The sequence below is a fragment of the Drosophila montana genome, unplaced genomic scaffold (assembly GCF_035044405.1).
Source record: "Drosophila montana isolate Dmon_TW-CO22-7 unplaced genomic scaffold, ASM3504440v1 contig_2127_1, whole genome shotgun sequence".
NCBI classification, from domain to species: domain Eukaryota; kingdom Metazoa; phylum Arthropoda; class Insecta; order Diptera; family Drosophilidae; genus Drosophila; species Drosophila montana.
The window spans coordinates 1,259,817-1,277,418 of record NW_026997035.1 but is presented as its reverse complement, the minus strand read 5'-3'; the positions used below and the strand labels follow the sequence as shown (position 1 = coordinate 1,277,418).

Genomic DNA, 17,602 nt, shown 5'->3' with positions numbered 1-17,602 from the left:
GCTGAAGGATAATTGTCCACGGGGCATCCTTGGCATGTCACGCACGAGTCGCCACAACTGGCTTGCCTTTGGTCGTGGGGTTGAGCCGGGGGCAAGGTTAAATGGCAGAAATGTTGAACTAAATCCAATTGTTTGGCCTGTCATTGAACGCATTTGATTGATTAAGTAATCTGCCTTGCCATGTTTGCCATGTGCTTTTGCACTCAGAAAAAATGTGTACACAAAACAAAAGAAACCTTTTTTAAGACTAGAAAAACTCTAGATTTGCTTCAGCCGTTATTCTTTTATATAAGAACTTCTCTCTTTAATATTTAAAAACATTTTAGTGTATGAAAAATTTTGATCCGAAATTTGAATGTAACTCCCAATTCTTAAGTACTAGATTAAAAAATTCGTGTACCCAGAAACTTTAATTTAATCCTTTACAATGTTTAAAAAATCGTGTACTCAGAAGCTTGAAAATAATCCAATAAAATATTTTTTGTATTCAATTATTCTGGGATTAAAAACACGTTATAGTTTTTGTATATATATATATATAAAGCAATTTTCTTATATTTTTTTCAATGTGTGTCTTTAATTCCCGAATTCTTGAATACAAAAAGAACCTGTACTTAAATTGAAAACATTTTATTTTTATTTCTGACGATTTTCTTATTATTTCTTTTTCTTTTTAATATTTACAGTGAATTTAAAAATATTTATTTATTTATTCTTTGCTTAAATATATTTAACAATGAGAAATATTATAATATTATATTATATATTATATTTTTGGAAGAAAAACGCTTTTAATGCTGATTTTAGAATTTAGAACGATTTTTTTCGCCGAGTGTAGCACAGCAATTAAGATTAAACTGTGCACATATCATTAATTAAAAGCTAATAAAACTTGACTCTTTGTTAGGCGCACGCGTTATCAATATATATATATATTATATATATATATCAATATATATATATAGCTTGATAACGCGTGCGCCTAACAAGCAGGTTAGCTTACATATATATATATATATATATATATATATATATATATATATATATATATTTATACATAAATAATTATTTGTACAACAAGTTATGCAAATTAGTGGGCAGCTTGTTGATGGCGCTTGGTTTAGGCATTTACTTAAAGCAAATGTATTTGAATGAAAATTCATTTAATTTCGTTTTAGAACGTACGCAAAAGCGTTGATAATAAAACTCCGACCTACTACAATGCCTATATACCATATACTCTTTATCTTTTTTGATTCTCGAGTACTTTTCCACCTCCTGGCTGATTATTAACTACGTTTTTGGTCATGATTTGCGTTTGGAAAAATATTTTCTGTTTTTTGCCAAACAATTTTCAAGACATATTTATTTTTTTTTAAACAATTTAATATATTTATCAATTAGCTTTAACAAATATGTATATACATATATAATGTTTTATGAAAATATATTAGAAAATTAACAAACTTTTTTTTTTAATTTTAAGAACCCATAAGTAGCTCAAGTTGATATTTTTTAGAATTTTTTGTTTAAGTATATAAACATTATGCTGGTGAGTTTCGAAAAGTCTTAAAAATATTTAAATTTTTATTTGGTCTAAGCTGAAGCCCATTTTGGAATTCAACTGTACTCTCTTTGATTCTAAGCACGTTCCAGTTTTAAGAAAATTTCATCCTTTGGAGTGATCACAGCACTAAAATTGGCAAATCGTAGAGTCTTGGGGGTTTTGGGGCACTTGACCACCCGATAATTGCGCAGTAAATGAACCAGACCCAATTTGGCCTGGAGTAGGCCAAGACGCATCCCAATGCAATTGCGTGGACCAATGCCAAAGGGCATATACGCATCCATATTTAGAGAATCACGGTTCTCGGGCGCAAAACGGTCCGGATTATATCTTTCCGGTTCCGGCCAGTACTGAAAACGTGTATAAAGGCGGTTAGAAATAGGTTCAAAACAGGTTAAAAGAGGTTCATAAAACCTCTTTTGAAAAGTCGTTTGAATTCAGTTCAAAATATGCTTAAAACAGATTAAAAACTGTTTTAAATCAAGTTTCAAAAAGTTTTACAACCGGTTCGAAATAGGTTGAACCCAATTTGCGTTACAAATAAAGCCCGGTTTTAAACAGTTTTTAAAAAGGTTTGAGGCTGGCTTTAAAGATCTCTCAAACGTGTTTAAAGCAGTTTTTAAACTGATTTCAGTCAGGTTTAAAACCTACTTAAAGCAGGTTTAAAGCAGCTTTAAAACTGTTTTAAAACAGTTTTATATAGTTTTACAGCCGTTTCAAACCAGGTTTAATCCATTTCGAGTTGAAAATGGGGCCTAACTCGGTTTTAAACAGTTTTCAAAAAGATTTAAAAGAGCTATTGCGCTGGTATAAAAGAGCTTTAATAAGAACATAACTGACCTTCTCATCACGTTGTATGCCTAAGCTGGAAATATAGATTGGTAGGCCATTCGGCAGTTCCAGATCGGAGTAGGGTGCCAGAGTGAAGCGTTCCCCAGTCGCGGGCTGTGCGCATTCTCGTTCGGCATAGCCAACAATGGGATACTTGCGTAGGGTCTCGTTCAGCACCTGAGTCAGATAGGGCATCTCTTGAATGCGTTCGTAATCAATGTGATCCTCTGTACCAAAGTAGTCCTTTATTTCCCGACGCAAACGATCCTGTATCTCAGGTTGATGGGCAAACTCGAACAGTGTCATGGTCATGGTCGAGGAGCTGGTCTCGTAGCCCGCGGTCTGAAAGATTGCCGCCTGTGCCACAAGATAGTCCAGTTCCTTGGCCCTATTTTCTGTCCTATCGGGCTGGGCAGCCGCCTCTTGCTTCATCGCCAGCAATATGTCAATCAGATCGTTGCGTCGCAGACCCGATTTCTCGCGCTCTGCCAGAACATAGCTGATGCTGCGGCGCATGAAATTGGAGGCTTTTTTGGAGAAGACCGTAACGCGGGCCAACGAAGCTAACATGGGCAGCATAAAGATAATGGTAAAGTCGATGCCGCGGCTGATGTTTATGTCGAAAATGGACTTGTTGTATTTATAAAATTCGCTCTTTATATCGCCCAACGCATTGGCTTTCAGTCCAAAAGCGATGGTCGCTATAAGATCCGTGGTGAAACGCGAGCAAATATTTTTAACACTTATCAGAGAATCAGCGGGTAGTTCTGCCAGATTCTTTTCAAGATTCCTGCCGATCTATATTATAATTTAAATGAATTTGAAATCCCAAAAAATGAACCCTCTGGCACTCACCTCCAACATCAATGGATACATTTGCTTGATCTTGCCGCTGGTGAACACGGGCGAGATTTTATTGCGCAACTCCTTCCAGTCCGGATTGCGTACAAAGAACAGATTATTTTTGCCCAGCGGATCGCGATGGGGATCGGTTTGTAGCGCACGATTTGTAAAGTAGCTAAATTTCTTGATCATCACCGTTTTAATCAGATCCAAATCTCTAATGATTAGAGCTGGACGATGCAGTAGATACACCCCGACAAACGGCTCATTTTCAAAACCTTTCGCCGTGTGCAGCAAACGGATCTGCTCGAAGAACGCCACTCGGCCGGTGAGTATACTGCGGGCATTTCCAAATATTGGCGACGGTTTGATTTGCTTTACACCCGATCGATGCCAGTAGCTATAGGCGCGTCGCTGCCATATATAAAAAACGATCGCCAATGTGGCGATCAGTAGTAACAGTTCTGTAGACATGTTTAAGGTTTCGACAACATGCAGCCACTGTTTTGGGCATTGCTCTTGCTGAAGCTTTTATTAACACGAGAACACGACGATCGGCTAGTCATTCTAACTTGGTTTATTTTCGCTTTGATAACAGACTTAGTTGCCGAGCATTGCCAGCAATAATATTTGCCTACTCTCGATGACTAGACAAAATATACACACGTTTTTTTCTGCCGCGAACAAATATGCGCAAATCTTTCAAATCGAGATTTGCATTAAAATCCGACGCAATACAGTACAGGTCTTCTGCCATTCTGTGACATTGTTAATTTCTAATTTCTAACCTAAATTGATAAAGGATAACCAATTCATGCTTAACAATACAAAATCTACAGCTTGCATGTAAAAAAAGCTAAATAAAATTAAAAAAAAAAAGAGCTTTCCCCGTTTCCCATACCGGGAATTGAACCCGGGCCTTCCGGGTGAGAGCCGGATATCCTAACCACTAGACAATATGGGAAGTAGTTAAGGTACCGGCAAATCCTAATTTAACCACACAAGAATTTCACACGTACTTCAGTTGAAAGCAGTTTTTTCTGCGTGTTTAACTATTAGTCAGTTAACTGCTTGTATCTTGTCGGTAATGCAGTTACGACATCAAGATGTTATTGCTAAGCGTTCTTAAAAAGATTATGACATTGTGGCAGCATGTGGTCCTGTGGCGCAATGGATAACGCGTCTGACTACGGATCAGAAGATTCCAGGTTCGACTCCTGGCAGGATCGATTTTTTGTTTAATTATTTATATAATTTACTTTAATGTAAATTATTTTTTGTATTAAAAAAAACACTCCAAATCCATTTAAAGTGCATTGAAGACAATTGTTGTTTAACAACTAATTTGCTTAGCTGCCTCGAGTCTTTACACAGACATTAGAGGCAGCTATCCTAAAAAGGCAGTTAACTTAATTTATTTTTTTTTCCTAAACGTGAATCGATTTCATAGTAACCTCACTTTTTTAACTTGCACTGAATTCTATTTAACAGTACTAAGATTAATAAATTAATTTGATAGTTTTTATTAACTTTATGTACTTAAATTACATTTAATTCAATTTCAATACAGTTTATTGTACACATAAGAAAAACATATCAAAAATCAGCACATCTGATCATAGATGGCGCAGTCAACTTACATGATATTCATAGAAATTGGCAAACAATTACTGCCTATAGGAGGCGCTTAAGTGCAAAAGGCTGATAAGTTGGATGCACTTAATGTAATTAATTTCATACAAAATTAGCTCTTATTGCAGCGAAAAGAAAGTTTCAGGCAGCTATCTTACCGATGCAGCTTAGTATCGAGGCAGCTAAGCAAATTATACTGTATATACTTTTTCTAAAAGATTTAATTATTCAACAACTGTAAGTAAACCTTTGGATTCTCAAAATAGTATGTGCAACCATACTTATAGAATTGACATATTGTACTTCATAATAAAATAATTTCATTATAAAAGTTCGACTCTTTAAAGCTTACGCCTCTTAGTGAGCTTTTGGCAAAAATACCTCATCGGTCCTGTGGCGCAATGGATAACGCGTCTGACTACGGATCAGAAGATTCCAGGTTCGACTCCTGGCAGGATCGGATTTTTTAACTTTTTAAAAAACTTTTTGAGATTTGTTCACTTACCACAGAACCTAAAGACTTTTTAAATATACAGTACATGTCGCAAGTTTATTGAAAGTGGATACGTGCAAAAAATGCTACTTATCTTTCTTGCATCAAGTATGATGCACTTGAATAGGGATTGTCCAGTAGCAGGAGAAGCAGCTCTCAATGACAAAGTGCAGTTGCTGAGGTGGCTAAAAGCAAATCAAGTGACGTCGTGTGGAGTTTGTGGATTATGTGTCGCTTTATGCTAAACAGCGGAAACGTCGAAAGTTTTGCAGAGTGGGGCGTAGAGCGAATGGGGAAATACCAGCTGTGTGTACAATTGCACGCCAAGGACATTTAAGGTGACATCGAAATGATTCCCTTTGAAGGACTTGTATGTGCTTGTGTGTGCAGCAAATGTGTTATTATCCACTGTGATTTGCATAATAGCAGAAAGTTGTAACCGAAAAATGTGCCACGCATTTGTGCTATTTGCAATTGTCTGCGAGGCACAGATGCAGCACGGAAATCGGATAAAAGAGTATTAGCTGGAGAAATCATATTTTTATGCACCTAGACTACCTAGTCTGTAAATTGTTTTTGTGGAAGTACGCAATCGAAGCATTTCTCTTTGGAATTGAAATGAAAAAGAAAAAAGTAACTTCCCATACCGGGAATCGAACCCGGGCCTTCTGGGTGAAAGCCAGATATCCTAGCCACTAGACCATATGGGAGGCGGTGATTGGTTAAGCAAATAACACCATATCTTCTTACCGTTACTTATAGCATCAGTATTTCAAATGCACAAAGTATTAACGTATTTGTGGCTGTTTATATTAATTTAACAAATTGCTTTACTCGCGTAAATAATAAACAAAAACAAATCTGTGCAAATAATACAAACGATAAAAATATATTCAGAGGGTCTTTTATTAAGTAAATATTTAAAAATAATCATCGTGTTTTAAATTGTTTACTTTATATCAAGATTTCTTATTTGGTTATAATTTGAATATTTTTCAAAATATTATAGATCAATAAAAACGGAGATTAAAAAATCGATCCTGCCAGGAGTCGAACCTGGAATCTTCTGATCCGTAGTCAGACGCGTTATCCATTGCGCCACAGGACCGCTTGATTATTCGGCATCAAAAACACACTTTGGCAAGCAGTTCGCTGGAATAGTTAGAGACACATAAACCAAATTGTTTGCAGACAGACATTCGATAAAAGTTGATGATCTATATACTTTTGCATAAAGTTTAGTTATATGAATGTGTATATAATAATCAACGTAAATAATTAAAATATTATTTATAATAATCGAGAAAAAATAATTGCGATCCTGCCAGGAGTCGAACCTGGAATCTTCTGATCCGTAGTCAGACGCGTTATCCATTGCGCCACAGGACCCGATTGTGAACAAGCAGCATAAAAGCCGTATTCAACTAAAGCAGAGCAAAATGTACATATTCAATTAAAGTAGCGCCACAAGCAGGCTAAACAAGCAGTGGCAACCAGAGGTGCCCACCTAGTGGGGCGCAATAAAAAATATATATGTATAATATATATATATATATATATAACATATTAACAAGTATGATGGGTAACTATATTAATTCGTTAGTCTTTTATTCATAACGCTCACATATTACTCTATGGCAAATACATGTTAATTAAACGCGCCCCCCATGGCAGCGCAGTTGCTCTCCCGCAGTCGCCACAGCGATGTCACGGCGTCTGCAGCAGAGGCCGCAACTGCTGGCGTCGACCACAAATATTCATTTCAGTCTCTCATTGGCGCTCACAGTGTGCAGTTCAGTGGCAACGAAAATGTGGATGTCGTATAACGGACGCTAAAAAGTTGTACGTGCGCGCGACGTAAGCAAGTGCGAAACATAAATAAAATAAAAGAAGAATCTCTGAGCAACAAAATATAAAAGAAATACATACATACAACAAATTGTTTATAATAAAAAGAGAAAAGTAGAAAAGAGTGCGTGTGTGTGTGTTTATACTGTGTATTGTGAGTGCGTGTGCAATAATAAATCAAAAATAATTAATGCAAATGCGAGTTACAAATATAACTAGATGCAGTTATTACGGTGAGTGCAGCTAAAATGCCGACAATACAGCCTCTGCCCCTCGCTGCCCCCCTTGCGCAGCTGTCAAAATGTATACGAGCTGCTACTGCTGCTGCTTCTTCTTTTTCAACTTATTCTGGCGCTTCTTTGCGTTTGCCTATTCTGTTTTTTCACATACTTTTTTGTTTTCATCGTCTGCTTCTGCCTCGGCCAAGCAGCGTTAAAGCCCAAAAACCAAATCAAATGAAACGAAACGAATGGAAACGAAATTGAACAAGAACAAGAATGAGCACGAGAAGCAAGGCGTAAAAGCGAAAAGCGAAAAGCTCAAAGATTGGGGCTAGGGCTAAAGCAGACGCCGTTCGTTGTTGTTGTTGTTTTTGCTGTTTGTTTAGCTGCCGTTTCTCCATTTACATATGTATGCACGCTGGGGTATGTGTGTATGTTATGATATGTTTATTTGGCTGTGTGTGTGTGTGTCTGTGGATCTCTCGCGCTGCCTGCGTCTATGAGACGGTCACGCTGTTGTTGCTTTGGCGCTAAGCGTGTGCATGTGTGTGTGCATGTATGAGTGCATGTTCATGTGTTTTTGTGTGTGTGTGTGTATGTGTGTTTGTAGGCCTCCACACTGGCAGCGAAAAGCGCCAAGCGACCTGCTGCCGCCGCTCTCCCTCTCTCTGTCACTCTTTTAGTCGGCATCTCCATCTTTGCTTCTCCGGCCGCCGTTAACTCGTTTGGCGACTTGTTTTGCCTGCTGCCGCACAACAAAACGCCGTAGCACATAAAAATAGTCTGTGGCAGAATTGTTGACTTCCCTTTTGACAAACGTGCCGGCCCACAAACGACGGCGTCCGCCGTCTGTACATATCTTGATGTCTAGCATTGTGTGCCGCCCCTTCCTCTTTCTCTCTCTCCATCCCTCCACTCTTCGCACACCTACATACCAAACACTACAAAATTGCCATAGTTTAAATTACATACACCTTACATACCAATGGATATACATATTTTTAAGCTTTATACTTCAACAGAAGAAAAGTTAAACAGAAAACTTCCTCCAACACATTTACATGCAGAACTCTTCCGGTGCTCGGTACAATAAAAACGGAATAAATAAAACAACAAAAAAAACTTGTTTTTCAAAGCATGAATACACTAGAGCAGCTTATACATATATGGACTTACATATATACAGATTTTTATTCATAAAACTTTTATATAGTTCTTCGATCCAAATTATAATCTCGTTGAAACCAAGCTTAACAAATTTCAATTCACTCAAAATCACTCAAAATTCTGTGGAAGAGAGCCAAAAAAAGAGCTAAAAACGTTTTTTTCTAAATAGTTATCTTAAGTTTTCAAAACTTTCATTATAGTTAAATATATTTTTTAATAAGTACAACCAGGGAAGGCAATAATAACAGAAGAATAGGACATGTTTGCGATATTTAAGTGTTTCAACTTCCACGGGGCAGATAAAAGGCAACTAAGTACTTCTAAAAACAACTTATTTTCCACTAGTTTTTTCACTAACAATTTTAACTTAGACCAAATCAGAATCCTTGTTATGTAAATCCCGCTAAAGAGGTTGTGAATGCCCCATGAGAGAAGTTTGCATTTTGTTGTGTTATGATTTTTTATATAAAATTGGGTCTACTTAAGTATCTATGTACGTGAATATATGTAAATATATGTCAAGTGGCATAACTTGTAGGGAAAAGTAGATTGATTGAATAGAGTAAATCCACAAGCATACACAGAAATACATACATTTAATGAAAAAATATGAGAATATAAAAAGTCAATGTGATCTCCGGCACTAGAAAATACAGATTTGCAATTCCGGTCAATTTCATTTAAAGAACTTGAAGAACACGCGAAATATATCTATTATACCAAACAGGCAAATGTTAAGTAACGCATTAAACAAGTTCTCTATACTGATATCTAATAATATTTAATATTAATTTTTTAACTTCTTAGTTCCTTAGTTTGTAATTGTGCCAAGAAAAGAAAATTTCGCGCTTAATATAAAAGATCCCTATTACAAGTCAATTTTATAATCTACGGCATCCCAAAGATGTCTTTTTTTAGAACATTTTTGCACTTTAAATGCTTTACACAAATTCGGTTTTCAGAATACTATTTTAAAGTGTCTTCTCCTTAAAGTTCTTAAGTATAAGATACCAAATTGTGTTTATCACACCGAAAGTTCTCTTAATGGACAGTTCTTTTGGGCATCTCCATAGGCCCTCCAATTTTTGTAGTGCTCTTCGCGGGGCGTAATCTATTTTGACCGAATTCAGACATTAATTTCATAGCCCAAAACTGTCTATCTTATTTACTTATCTCTCATTTATATAGAAATATGTGATAATAAGAAAACTACTTCTATATAATAGAAAATTTTATAATTTCCCGAAACAAAATAGAACAGTTTTCGAACTTTCATCTTTATTTATCTCTCATTTATATAGAAATAAGTGAAAAATGAAAACTATTTCAATATTATGTGCAAAATCTATATACATATATATCAAAGAAAACTTTACGATTTTTCGTAACAAGTTAGAAAAATATCGAGCTTTTTTTTAATCTATCTCTCATTTATATAGAAATATATGAACATATGTATGAAGACTACTTCCATATTATGTGAAATATGTATAGTCATCTACATATGTATACATATATATAGACATCCAAGAAACTTTTACGATTTCTTTAAAAAAAAATGGAAAAGTTGTTTAGCTTTATTTAAATCATATATCTCATTTATATAGAAATATGTAAAAGAAAAATATTTCAACCTTAGACTACCCAAGTACGTAAGATCTCAATGTATGTACATATATATGTGAGAAAAAAAAACTGGAAACGCAGGTGTCCGCTTGAAAGATTTTCACTGTACTGTCCTTCTTAGACTACCCAAGTATATAAGATATCAATGTATAACAGATAAACATGTTTATTTGAGCCCTATGTATCTGGAGAGCCCCATTAACCTGCTCAATCGAAAAACTTGTCTGGAGCATTAAAAGCGTCAACCATTTTGGGCTGTTGCAGCTTCGTTGAAAGCGAAAATAGCGCAACGGAGAGAAAATTGTGCTTGGTGCTTGGGCCAGAAGTTTGTCTGCTTTTGCGAATGTATCTTGCAGATACATATCTAAAATTGCCACAAAGCATGCAGTAAGAACCAGACACAAGTAACTAAATATAACACGCACACACACACACACACACACATAGGCACACGCACACACAGATCAGATACATACTAATGTGTTTGCGGGGCTGTGTCTAGGTTCCCGCTTGCAATTTCATTTTCATTGCAACTTCATGCCCCTGACATCGGGCCATGCCAGCCTGTCGGCTGTTCCTGCTTGCCGCCCGCCGCCAACGACCCTTACAGCAGTGCACACACACACACATACACTCTGCTGCTTTACACTGCTTTATTTTTGCGCCGTCTGCTAGTTTCTACGCTCATTCTTGTAAAACTGCAAGTTGCTGCCGTCGCGGCGCGTCGTCGGCCTATTGAAGCTCTCTGCCGCGGTCGCTGTCACTATTGCTGGCAGCAGCGCTGCCTGCGCCACTGCTAGTGCACTCGGCCATGCAGCTGCCTTTTTGTCTCTCTCTCTCTCTCTCGCGCTCTCTACCTCTGTTACTCCCTCTCTCGCTGCGGCTAACATCTCGGCTGCCAGCTGGCGAGTGCGCCTGTGTGCGAGCGAGCCAGCGCGCCCGCTGCTTGCCCTAACCTACACCACAGAAAATTTATTGCGTCGGCTCTACTTCCACACACTTCACTTCACTTGATTTCATATGCTTGTATCTACGAGGCATACATTTTTCAGTCTGCTTCTCGAAATTTTGCCGTTCTTGTTGTTTTTGCTATTGCTGCTCTTTTATTTTTATTTCTTCATTAGTTTTCGTTGGGTTTCATTGATGCAATTTTTGTTTATTTTCGTTTCTTGTATTTTTTTCTCTGAATTTTCAGCTAATTTTATGCCTCTATTTAAATTGCAGATTCATAATCAATCGATCCGGTCAATTAATTATACTATTAAAAGATCGTTTATAACACATTCTGGCGGGCAAGCACGCCATAATTCAGGCAGATATACTGAGGAGCTACCCTGAAATTAGCAGCCAGTCGTAAAGTATTCAAAGGTTTTTAGTGGTAAGTTTGCAATTTATTATCTTTTAGTGTGTCCAGATATTGAGTTTGGTTGCCTTTTGGCTTTGATCGTGCGGCCCATTAGCTCAGCTGGTTAGAGCGTCGTGCTAATAACGCGAAGGTCGCGGGTTCGATCCCCCCATGGGCCACAAGTTTTTTAATATTTTTTTTCAGAAAAGCTAATTTTTGTATTAATAAAGGTCCTACAAACAAGATGGCGTCAAGGTGGCCCATTAGCTCAGCTGGTTAGAGCGTCGTGCTAATAACGCGAAGGTCGCGGGTTCGATCCCCCCATGGGCCAGTATTCTATTATTTTTATTAATATTTATAAATAAAATACTAAAACTACGTATATTAAACAAAACGAACTAAATAAAAATTTTATTATTGTAAATTACACGTGAACGTATTACATACTAGACATACCATATAATGGGTGCATAATATTCATTGTATGTTCTAGTGGTATCATTTTTTTATAACTCATTCGTTGTTTTGGTTTCTTCAGTAAAGCACCAAAGAAGACGTTGACAACAAGGCCCATTAGCTCAGCTGGTTAGAGCGTCGTGCTAATAACGCGAAGGCCGCGGGTTCGATCCCCCCATGGGCCAGTGTATATTTTTTTCAATTTTTTCAAATTACCCACGCATAATATACTAAAAATCTCTGTGTGAAAACGACTGATCAATTTTGTTTTAGTGGTCTTCTAAGTAAAAGCTCTAAACTTCTTATTAATGTATTAAAACATTCGAAATTTATAATATAAAATTTGAAATTCTAATGGTAAATAAAATTTGCACAAATAATAAATAATGTTTTGATTATCTTTAAAGAAAATTCTTTTATAAATATAGATATCAAATTGAAAATGCTTGATATGTTTCCATTATACGTCTAAAATAAGATAAAAGTATAGACAACAAAATAAAAAGTAGTTTGGCCCATGGGGGGATCGAACCCGCGACCTTCGCGTTATTAGCACGACGCTCTAACCAGCTGAGCTAATGGGCCAGTTGGCATGGTGCGGCTAAATTTTGTACTTAAGTACAGGCAAACATATTTTAAAATATTTTCGAAAGTTTTTAATATTTCTATAATATACTGACACATATATTTTTATATATTCGAAAAACAAAATATTAACTGTCGCCCAACGTGGGGCTCGAACCCACGACCCTGAGATTAAGAGTCTCATGCTCTACCGACTGAGCTAGCCGGGCTTTGTGTATGTCGGTGGCCTACACGGCATGTCGCTATAAAGTGGGAGTTCTGCGTTTCGACGCTGTGTAGCATTAAAGCTGCCGACTTTATTTATAGGCGCGCTTGTCTGGAATTACACAAATAGATTGGAGTCCTGATTAGTTGGTTTCCCCTTCCCTGGTCGACCCTTCGACTCTAGTAAGTTCTGGCTTTGTAATTGTTTCCATGATGCCCCCCATTGTGCGGTGCATTTTACTGTTTCCTAATGGAAATGATGTATAAAATTACGCGCCTACCTCAATGCAGAATCTAAAACCAGACAAAGGAGGGGGTGCTGGCCTGCAGAGAGAGAGAGAGAGAAGGGGTAACAACACAAGCTGACAACCAGCCACCCCGTCGGCCAAGTAATTTGCTATAAAATATTAAAACGAAACAATGTGCGAAAGGAAACAAAACAAAATACATGCATGCATATAGAAAAAGAGACTCAGACATTGTGTGTGTGTTTGTGTGTAATGGAGGAGGGAGGGGGTGTGATGGGACCAAAAGAAACGAAGAGAGGCGGAGACAAACGGGACATGCGGACTTACAGTCAGACAGCAGGCAGATAATCAGCCTGGCAGACGGCTTTTCGGTTGCGCTACGTGCAGAAGTGTCGGGCATATGTGTTGGGCATGTAATCTAGCTGTAAATGTTTACATTAAAAATTTAATATAAATAAAGAAGAAAAATGTAATTGTGACAATAAAAACTGGATTATCAGGAAGAAAGCAATTGCATTTTTCAGTAAAAGATTAAATACTAGAAAAAAGAATTTCTTTTATGGGACATAAATGACTACTTAACAAAATTATATAAATAAATCTATTAGAAACATTATATTATATAAATTGATTATTTTTATATAAATTGACTTTAAGCTGTCAGAATTAAACCGAAAGACCAGGAATTTCTTCACACTATCTAATTCATTTGATCTACAATCATAAAATAAACAAAATATCTAAAAAATCTGAAGACCTTTCTGAATTTTCGTCTAGTTAGTTATCTATGTCGTTAACATGTTTCTCCCAGTAAATTTGTATGCTCTTCTATTTTCATTATAAAAGCGAAATAAAAGGGCAAAATGAAGCAAATGAAAGGCAAAGCTTATTTGTGCTGACAAATTGTTTGTGTTTATTGTCGTTGTCGGCTACTCAACGCGACCTCCGTCTAGACCTGACACGCATAATGCCATGCACAACATTCAAACATACGCATATGCTTACATAAATACTCTTCCTCTCTCCCTCTTTCTTTTTCCCTCTCTCTTTTATGACCATTTTCTCGTTTGTGTATGCCACAGGCTACAACAGCAGCGTCTGCGGCAGACAAGGCCAAATAAGTTAGGGTAGGTTCGCAAAATAAGCTAAACAGAAATGTGGTTTGATCAAAAACAAGCAACAAAAAGTAAAAAATAAATGTTTGGAAGTGAATATATAAAAAATAAAATAAAATTTGTTTTCGCCCAACGTGGGGCTCGAACCCACGACCCTGAGATTAAGAGTCTCATGCTCTACCGACTGAGCTAGCCGGGCTGTTGCTCAGGTGCTCAGATGATCAGAACATGTGAGCACATAAAATTCTATAAAAATTTGAATATGGAATGGAAATGAATAGAATAATTTGAATCGAAATGAAATAAAATAACTCAAATAAAACAAACAAATTTGGTTACCAAGTTTTTTTATTTAAAGTAAAACTAGAAAAATAAATAAAGTGGCATGGATCTTGGCTAAGAATTGTGTAGGTAAACAAAAAAAAACTGCATGGTTACTATAAAAATATATAAATGGAAGACAATAAACATTATGTTTGAATAAGTTGAGGAATTTACATTTATGTCACCTAAGTACACAGCGTAGTAACAAAAGTCACTGATAATACACCTGTACTCACGAAACCTTGAAAATTCTGAATAAACCTGATACATGTGTATCTACCAAATGCAATAAAAAGCAAAAAGTTTAAAGCTTATATTGAGACAGATATGACAGAAGTATTTCTGCAGGATCAGCGGCAAAAGCTTAAAAATGTTTCTAAGTATCTTCATAATTGGAAAACTAATTAATTTATTTAGTTAGTATAAAAAAAATCAAGAACCAAAAATATCGAGAACTGGAAATTATTTGGAATATCCTTAGCATAGAATTCAGCTACAAATAATTATCAGCAACGATCAACAAGCCCGGCTAGCTCAGTCGGTAGAGCATGAGACTCTTAATCTCAGGGTCGTGGGTTCGAGCCCCACGTTGGGCGAGTACATTTTTGATTATTTAATAATGGTATTTTTAATTTTATTTTTTAAATTTTTAATTGAACCTTGAGAGCAGAGCTAGTGCAGTTACAACAGCTCTGCATTGTTTTGTGAAAACAAAACTGATGTCTATATGGAGAGAAGAAAAATAATGCTTACAATATTGAAATGAAATGCGAGAATCAATGGCAAACGATTGATAGCCGGCGGGTAGATGATTGCATACACGGCCAAAATACAACACAGAAAGCAAATGTAAATAAAAGCACGTTTAGAAAATGCATAAATTTGAATGCAAAACATAGCTCTAAATAAACAGCAGCAGCAAATACGACAAACAACAACAATAACAAAATATACGAGAATGGTACAGTAAAAATATGAAAAACGTTTTTGTTTGTCATGCAAATAAAATGAAACGAGGCGAATGACTGAACTTAACCTTAAAACAACACACACACACACAAAATACCCTCATAAACAACACATACGTAATACGTATCATATATGTGTGCAAATAAATGTAGATTTCCTATATGGACTTGGACTTTTTTGTTTAGACAACGCAAATTGCGGTTAATGCACTGCAAATCAAAACCAAAAACTAAACGAATTCAACACACAAAACGCAAACATTGCAAAATTTTTGATGAATGCAAACTAAAGTGTTCGGGTCGCTTGAAGAGGGAAAAGTAAGCCATATAAATGTATAACTTTACAAACGCATGAGTTGTGGGCAGGGGGAAACAAAAATGTTATACAAACGTTTCTTATCTAAATAAAGCTGAAAATAATACTGCTTATACATATTTTGTAACATTAAATACTATACTTAACAACACTGGCAGCCAAATTCGCTTTTGGGAAATCCAAAGTCAACTCCCATATTGTCTAGTGGTTAGGATATCCGGCTCTCACCCGGAAGGCCCGGGTTCAATTCCCGGTATGGGAAACATAGCGAACTGTGTTAATCGGTTCTTTTTTTTTTATATTATATATTTTTATATCTAGCTATTTTTAACTTCATAAATATTGAAGTACAATTTTATTTTAGTCCATGCAGCTGCTTATGCAAGGCATAAACTTGACATGCGCATCTCCAGAGCTCCCTCAAGTTCCGCTGCATCTGTTAACGCCCCATTTTGTGCGTTCCCCTTGCTGTATTTAATCGCAATTCCCCCCCTTTTTTTCGCGCGTGACGAAATGCCTTTGAGCAATTGCAAAAGTTGTTGTATGGGCGATCGAGCGATAAGTCTGGCATTATGTCTGGAGCCAGTTTCAAGTGCTTAAACTGGTCAAGAGGCATGAAAAAAAGAAAAAACTGGCTCCACAACTTGCTGCACAGCCGAAACAGTAAACTGTGCAAAAGGGCCGACCGACGAGTTTTTTATATAAATGACCTTGGCGAGTTCGTTACAGCGTCTGATCGGGCAAAAGTTTGTAAAATGAAAAGGCAAAAAAGTAGAAATCGCCCCCGGGTGGACTCGAACCACCAACCTTTCGGTTAACAGCCGAACGCGCTAACCGATTGCGCCACGGAGGCGGTTGAAAACGGGGCGATTATATACTAAACATAGACTTGTAAATATTACATTTATTTTTATTGTAAAAGATTAAGCTGATAAGATTTGTAAGTCGAACTTACAAGCATATATATCTCGTCTAAAATTTATGAATAACATAGACTATTCACATATGCATAATTTAAAATAGCTGTTTTTCTTAAATGTAGCTTAAAAACGTCGAATATTTAACATTAAAATATAAATATTCATGCATTTATATTTTTAAAAAATAAAAACCAATTCAAAAAAGAAGAAAAAAACAACGATCCTGCCAGGAGTCGAACCTGGAATCTTCTGATCCGTAGTCAGACGCGTTATCCATTGCGCCACAGGACCGACTGATCGAATACGATTCTAATGTGCTTTAGACTAATTGCTTAGAAATGTTCTCAGTTTTTGCGTTTTGTTTGCTTTTGTTCGAGTTTAAGTTCGTTTCCAACTGCTTTTGTTTGTTTTTATCTCTTTTATTGAGTTTTTTTTTTACTATTTACATATAAGATACTTTTACACTACGATAATTTATGCAAGTTCAGTAATTTTAGCGAGGTATTGACGTCATTAGCAGAGGCGCCGACAAAGTTGAAGCCGCGTTTCTTTTAGTTTAACAAATATACTATAACAAAACTTAAGAAAAACAAGTTTTTAATGGTAAATGTATATATATTTATATACAGCTAAAAGGGTCTTAAATAATAGTTACATTCATATATTTCAATGTATGTATATATACATACATATATTTCAATGTATTTTAATATATTTTTATTTCCTTATTTTTGCAGTTGAATTAAATGTTGAACAACTTGAAAGACAACGCAGCTTTGATTCCGAGGTGAGTAAAAGAATAAATAGACTTGGTTTAACATAAATAAAAAGTTTATAATTAATGTGGAAACGCGCTCTTTAAAGTAAAATCTGGTTATGGCAAATGTGCTGAT

At 36.2% G+C, this 17,602-nt stretch overlaps 2 protein-coding genes and 16 non-coding genes across 19 annotated transcripts in view; 8 read left to right on the top strand and 10 right to left on the bottom strand.

The window, feature by feature from the left end:
* Positions 1-1,451: 1,451 nt before the first annotated feature.
* LOC135427100 (probable cytochrome P450 6w1) lies at positions 1,452-3,751 on the bottom strand. The gene is made up of 3 exons (XM_064680526.1): positions 3,254-3,751; positions 2,408-3,196; positions 1,452-1,917 (listed from the first exon to the last, which is right to left on the bottom strand). The coding sequence occupies exons 1-3, from the start codon at positions 3,713-3,715 to the stop codon at positions 1,642-1,644; spliced, it is 1,527 nt and encodes a 508-aa protein (XP_064536596.1). The 5' UTR covers positions 3,716-3,751; the 3' UTR covers positions 1,452-1,641.
* A 382-nt stretch (positions 3,752-4,133) lies between these two features.
* On the bottom strand, positions 4,134-4,205 carry TRNAE-CUC (transfer RNA glutamic acid (anticodon CUC)). Its single transcript has one exon. It is a non-coding gene; the product is annotated as a tRNA-Glu (tRNA).
* A 192-nt stretch (positions 4,206-4,397) lies between these two features.
* On the top strand, positions 4,398-4,470 carry TRNAR-ACG (transfer RNA arginine (anticodon ACG)). The gene has a single exon. It is a non-coding gene; the product is annotated as a tRNA-Arg (tRNA).
* Positions 4,471-5,260: 790 nt separating this feature from the next.
* Positions 5,261-5,333, top strand: TRNAR-ACG (transfer RNA arginine (anticodon ACG)). Its single transcript has one exon. It is a non-coding gene; the product is annotated as a tRNA-Arg (tRNA).
* Positions 5,334-6,004: 671 nt separating this feature from the next.
* On the bottom strand, positions 6,005-6,076 carry TRNAE-UUC (transfer RNA glutamic acid (anticodon UUC)). The gene has a single exon. It is a non-coding gene; the product is annotated as a tRNA-Glu (tRNA).
* A 325-nt stretch (positions 6,077-6,401) lies between these two features.
* Positions 6,402-6,474, bottom strand: TRNAR-ACG (transfer RNA arginine (anticodon ACG)). The gene has a single exon. It is a non-coding gene; the product is annotated as a tRNA-Arg (tRNA).
* A 208-nt stretch (positions 6,475-6,682) lies between these two features.
* TRNAR-ACG (transfer RNA arginine (anticodon ACG)) lies at positions 6,683-6,755 on the bottom strand. The gene has a single exon. It is a non-coding gene; the product is annotated as a tRNA-Arg (tRNA).
* Positions 6,756-7,146: 391 nt separating this feature from the next.
* The window catches only part of EcR (Ecdysone receptor), a 131,147-nt gene continuing 120,691 nt past the window's right edge, over positions 7,147-17,602 (top strand). For both annotated transcript variants that reach the window (XM_064680667.1, XM_064680665.1), the window contains exons 1-3: positions 7,147-7,447; positions 11,453-11,606; positions 17,447-17,496. The gene's annotated coding sequence lies outside the window, so the exon portion shown is untranslated. The remainder of the gene's footprint in view (positions 7,448-11,452; positions 11,607-17,446; positions 17,497-17,602) is intronic.
* On the top strand, positions 11,679-11,752 carry TRNAI-AAU (transfer RNA isoleucine (anticodon AAU)). Its single transcript has one exon. It is a non-coding gene; the product is annotated as a tRNA-Ile (tRNA).
* Positions 11,831-11,904, top strand: TRNAI-AAU (transfer RNA isoleucine (anticodon AAU)). The gene has a single exon. It is a non-coding gene; the product is annotated as a tRNA-Ile (tRNA).
* TRNAI-AAU (transfer RNA isoleucine (anticodon AAU)) lies at positions 12,141-12,214 on the top strand. Its single transcript has one exon. It is a non-coding gene; the product is annotated as a tRNA-Ile (tRNA).
* On the bottom strand, positions 12,541-12,614 carry TRNAI-AAU (transfer RNA isoleucine (anticodon AAU)). Its single transcript has one exon. It is a non-coding gene; the product is annotated as a tRNA-Ile (tRNA).
* Positions 12,751-12,823, bottom strand: TRNAK-CUU (transfer RNA lysine (anticodon CUU)). The gene has a single exon. It is a non-coding gene; the product is annotated as a tRNA-Lys (tRNA).
* Positions 14,308-14,380, bottom strand: TRNAK-CUU (transfer RNA lysine (anticodon CUU)). The gene has a single exon. It is a non-coding gene; the product is annotated as a tRNA-Lys (tRNA).
* On the top strand, positions 15,029-15,101 carry TRNAK-CUU (transfer RNA lysine (anticodon CUU)). Its single transcript has one exon. It is a non-coding gene; the product is annotated as a tRNA-Lys (tRNA).
* TRNAE-CUC (transfer RNA glutamic acid (anticodon CUC)) lies at positions 15,980-16,051 on the top strand. The gene has a single exon. It is a non-coding gene; the product is annotated as a tRNA-Glu (tRNA).
* TRNAN-GUU (transfer RNA asparagine (anticodon GUU)) lies at positions 16,569-16,642 on the bottom strand. The gene has a single exon. It is a non-coding gene; the product is annotated as a tRNA-Asn (tRNA).
* Positions 16,928-17,000, bottom strand: TRNAR-ACG (transfer RNA arginine (anticodon ACG)). Its single transcript has one exon. It is a non-coding gene; the product is annotated as a tRNA-Arg (tRNA).

Bases quoted from the DNA above. Each gene is read 5' to 3' on its own strand.
- LOC135427100 (XM_064680526.1), bottom strand. From the start codon at position 3,715: ATGTCTACAGAACTGTTACTACTGATCGCCACATTGGCGATCGTTTTT. The intron at 3,197-3,253 runs GTGAGTGCCAGA...ATTATAATATAG, and splicing joins TGTATCCATTGATGTTGGAG to ATCGGCAGGAATCTTGAAAA. The intron at 1,918-2,407 runs GTCAGTTATGTT...ACACGTTTTCAG, and splicing joins GCATACAACGTGATGAGAAG to TACTGGCCGGAACCGGAAAG.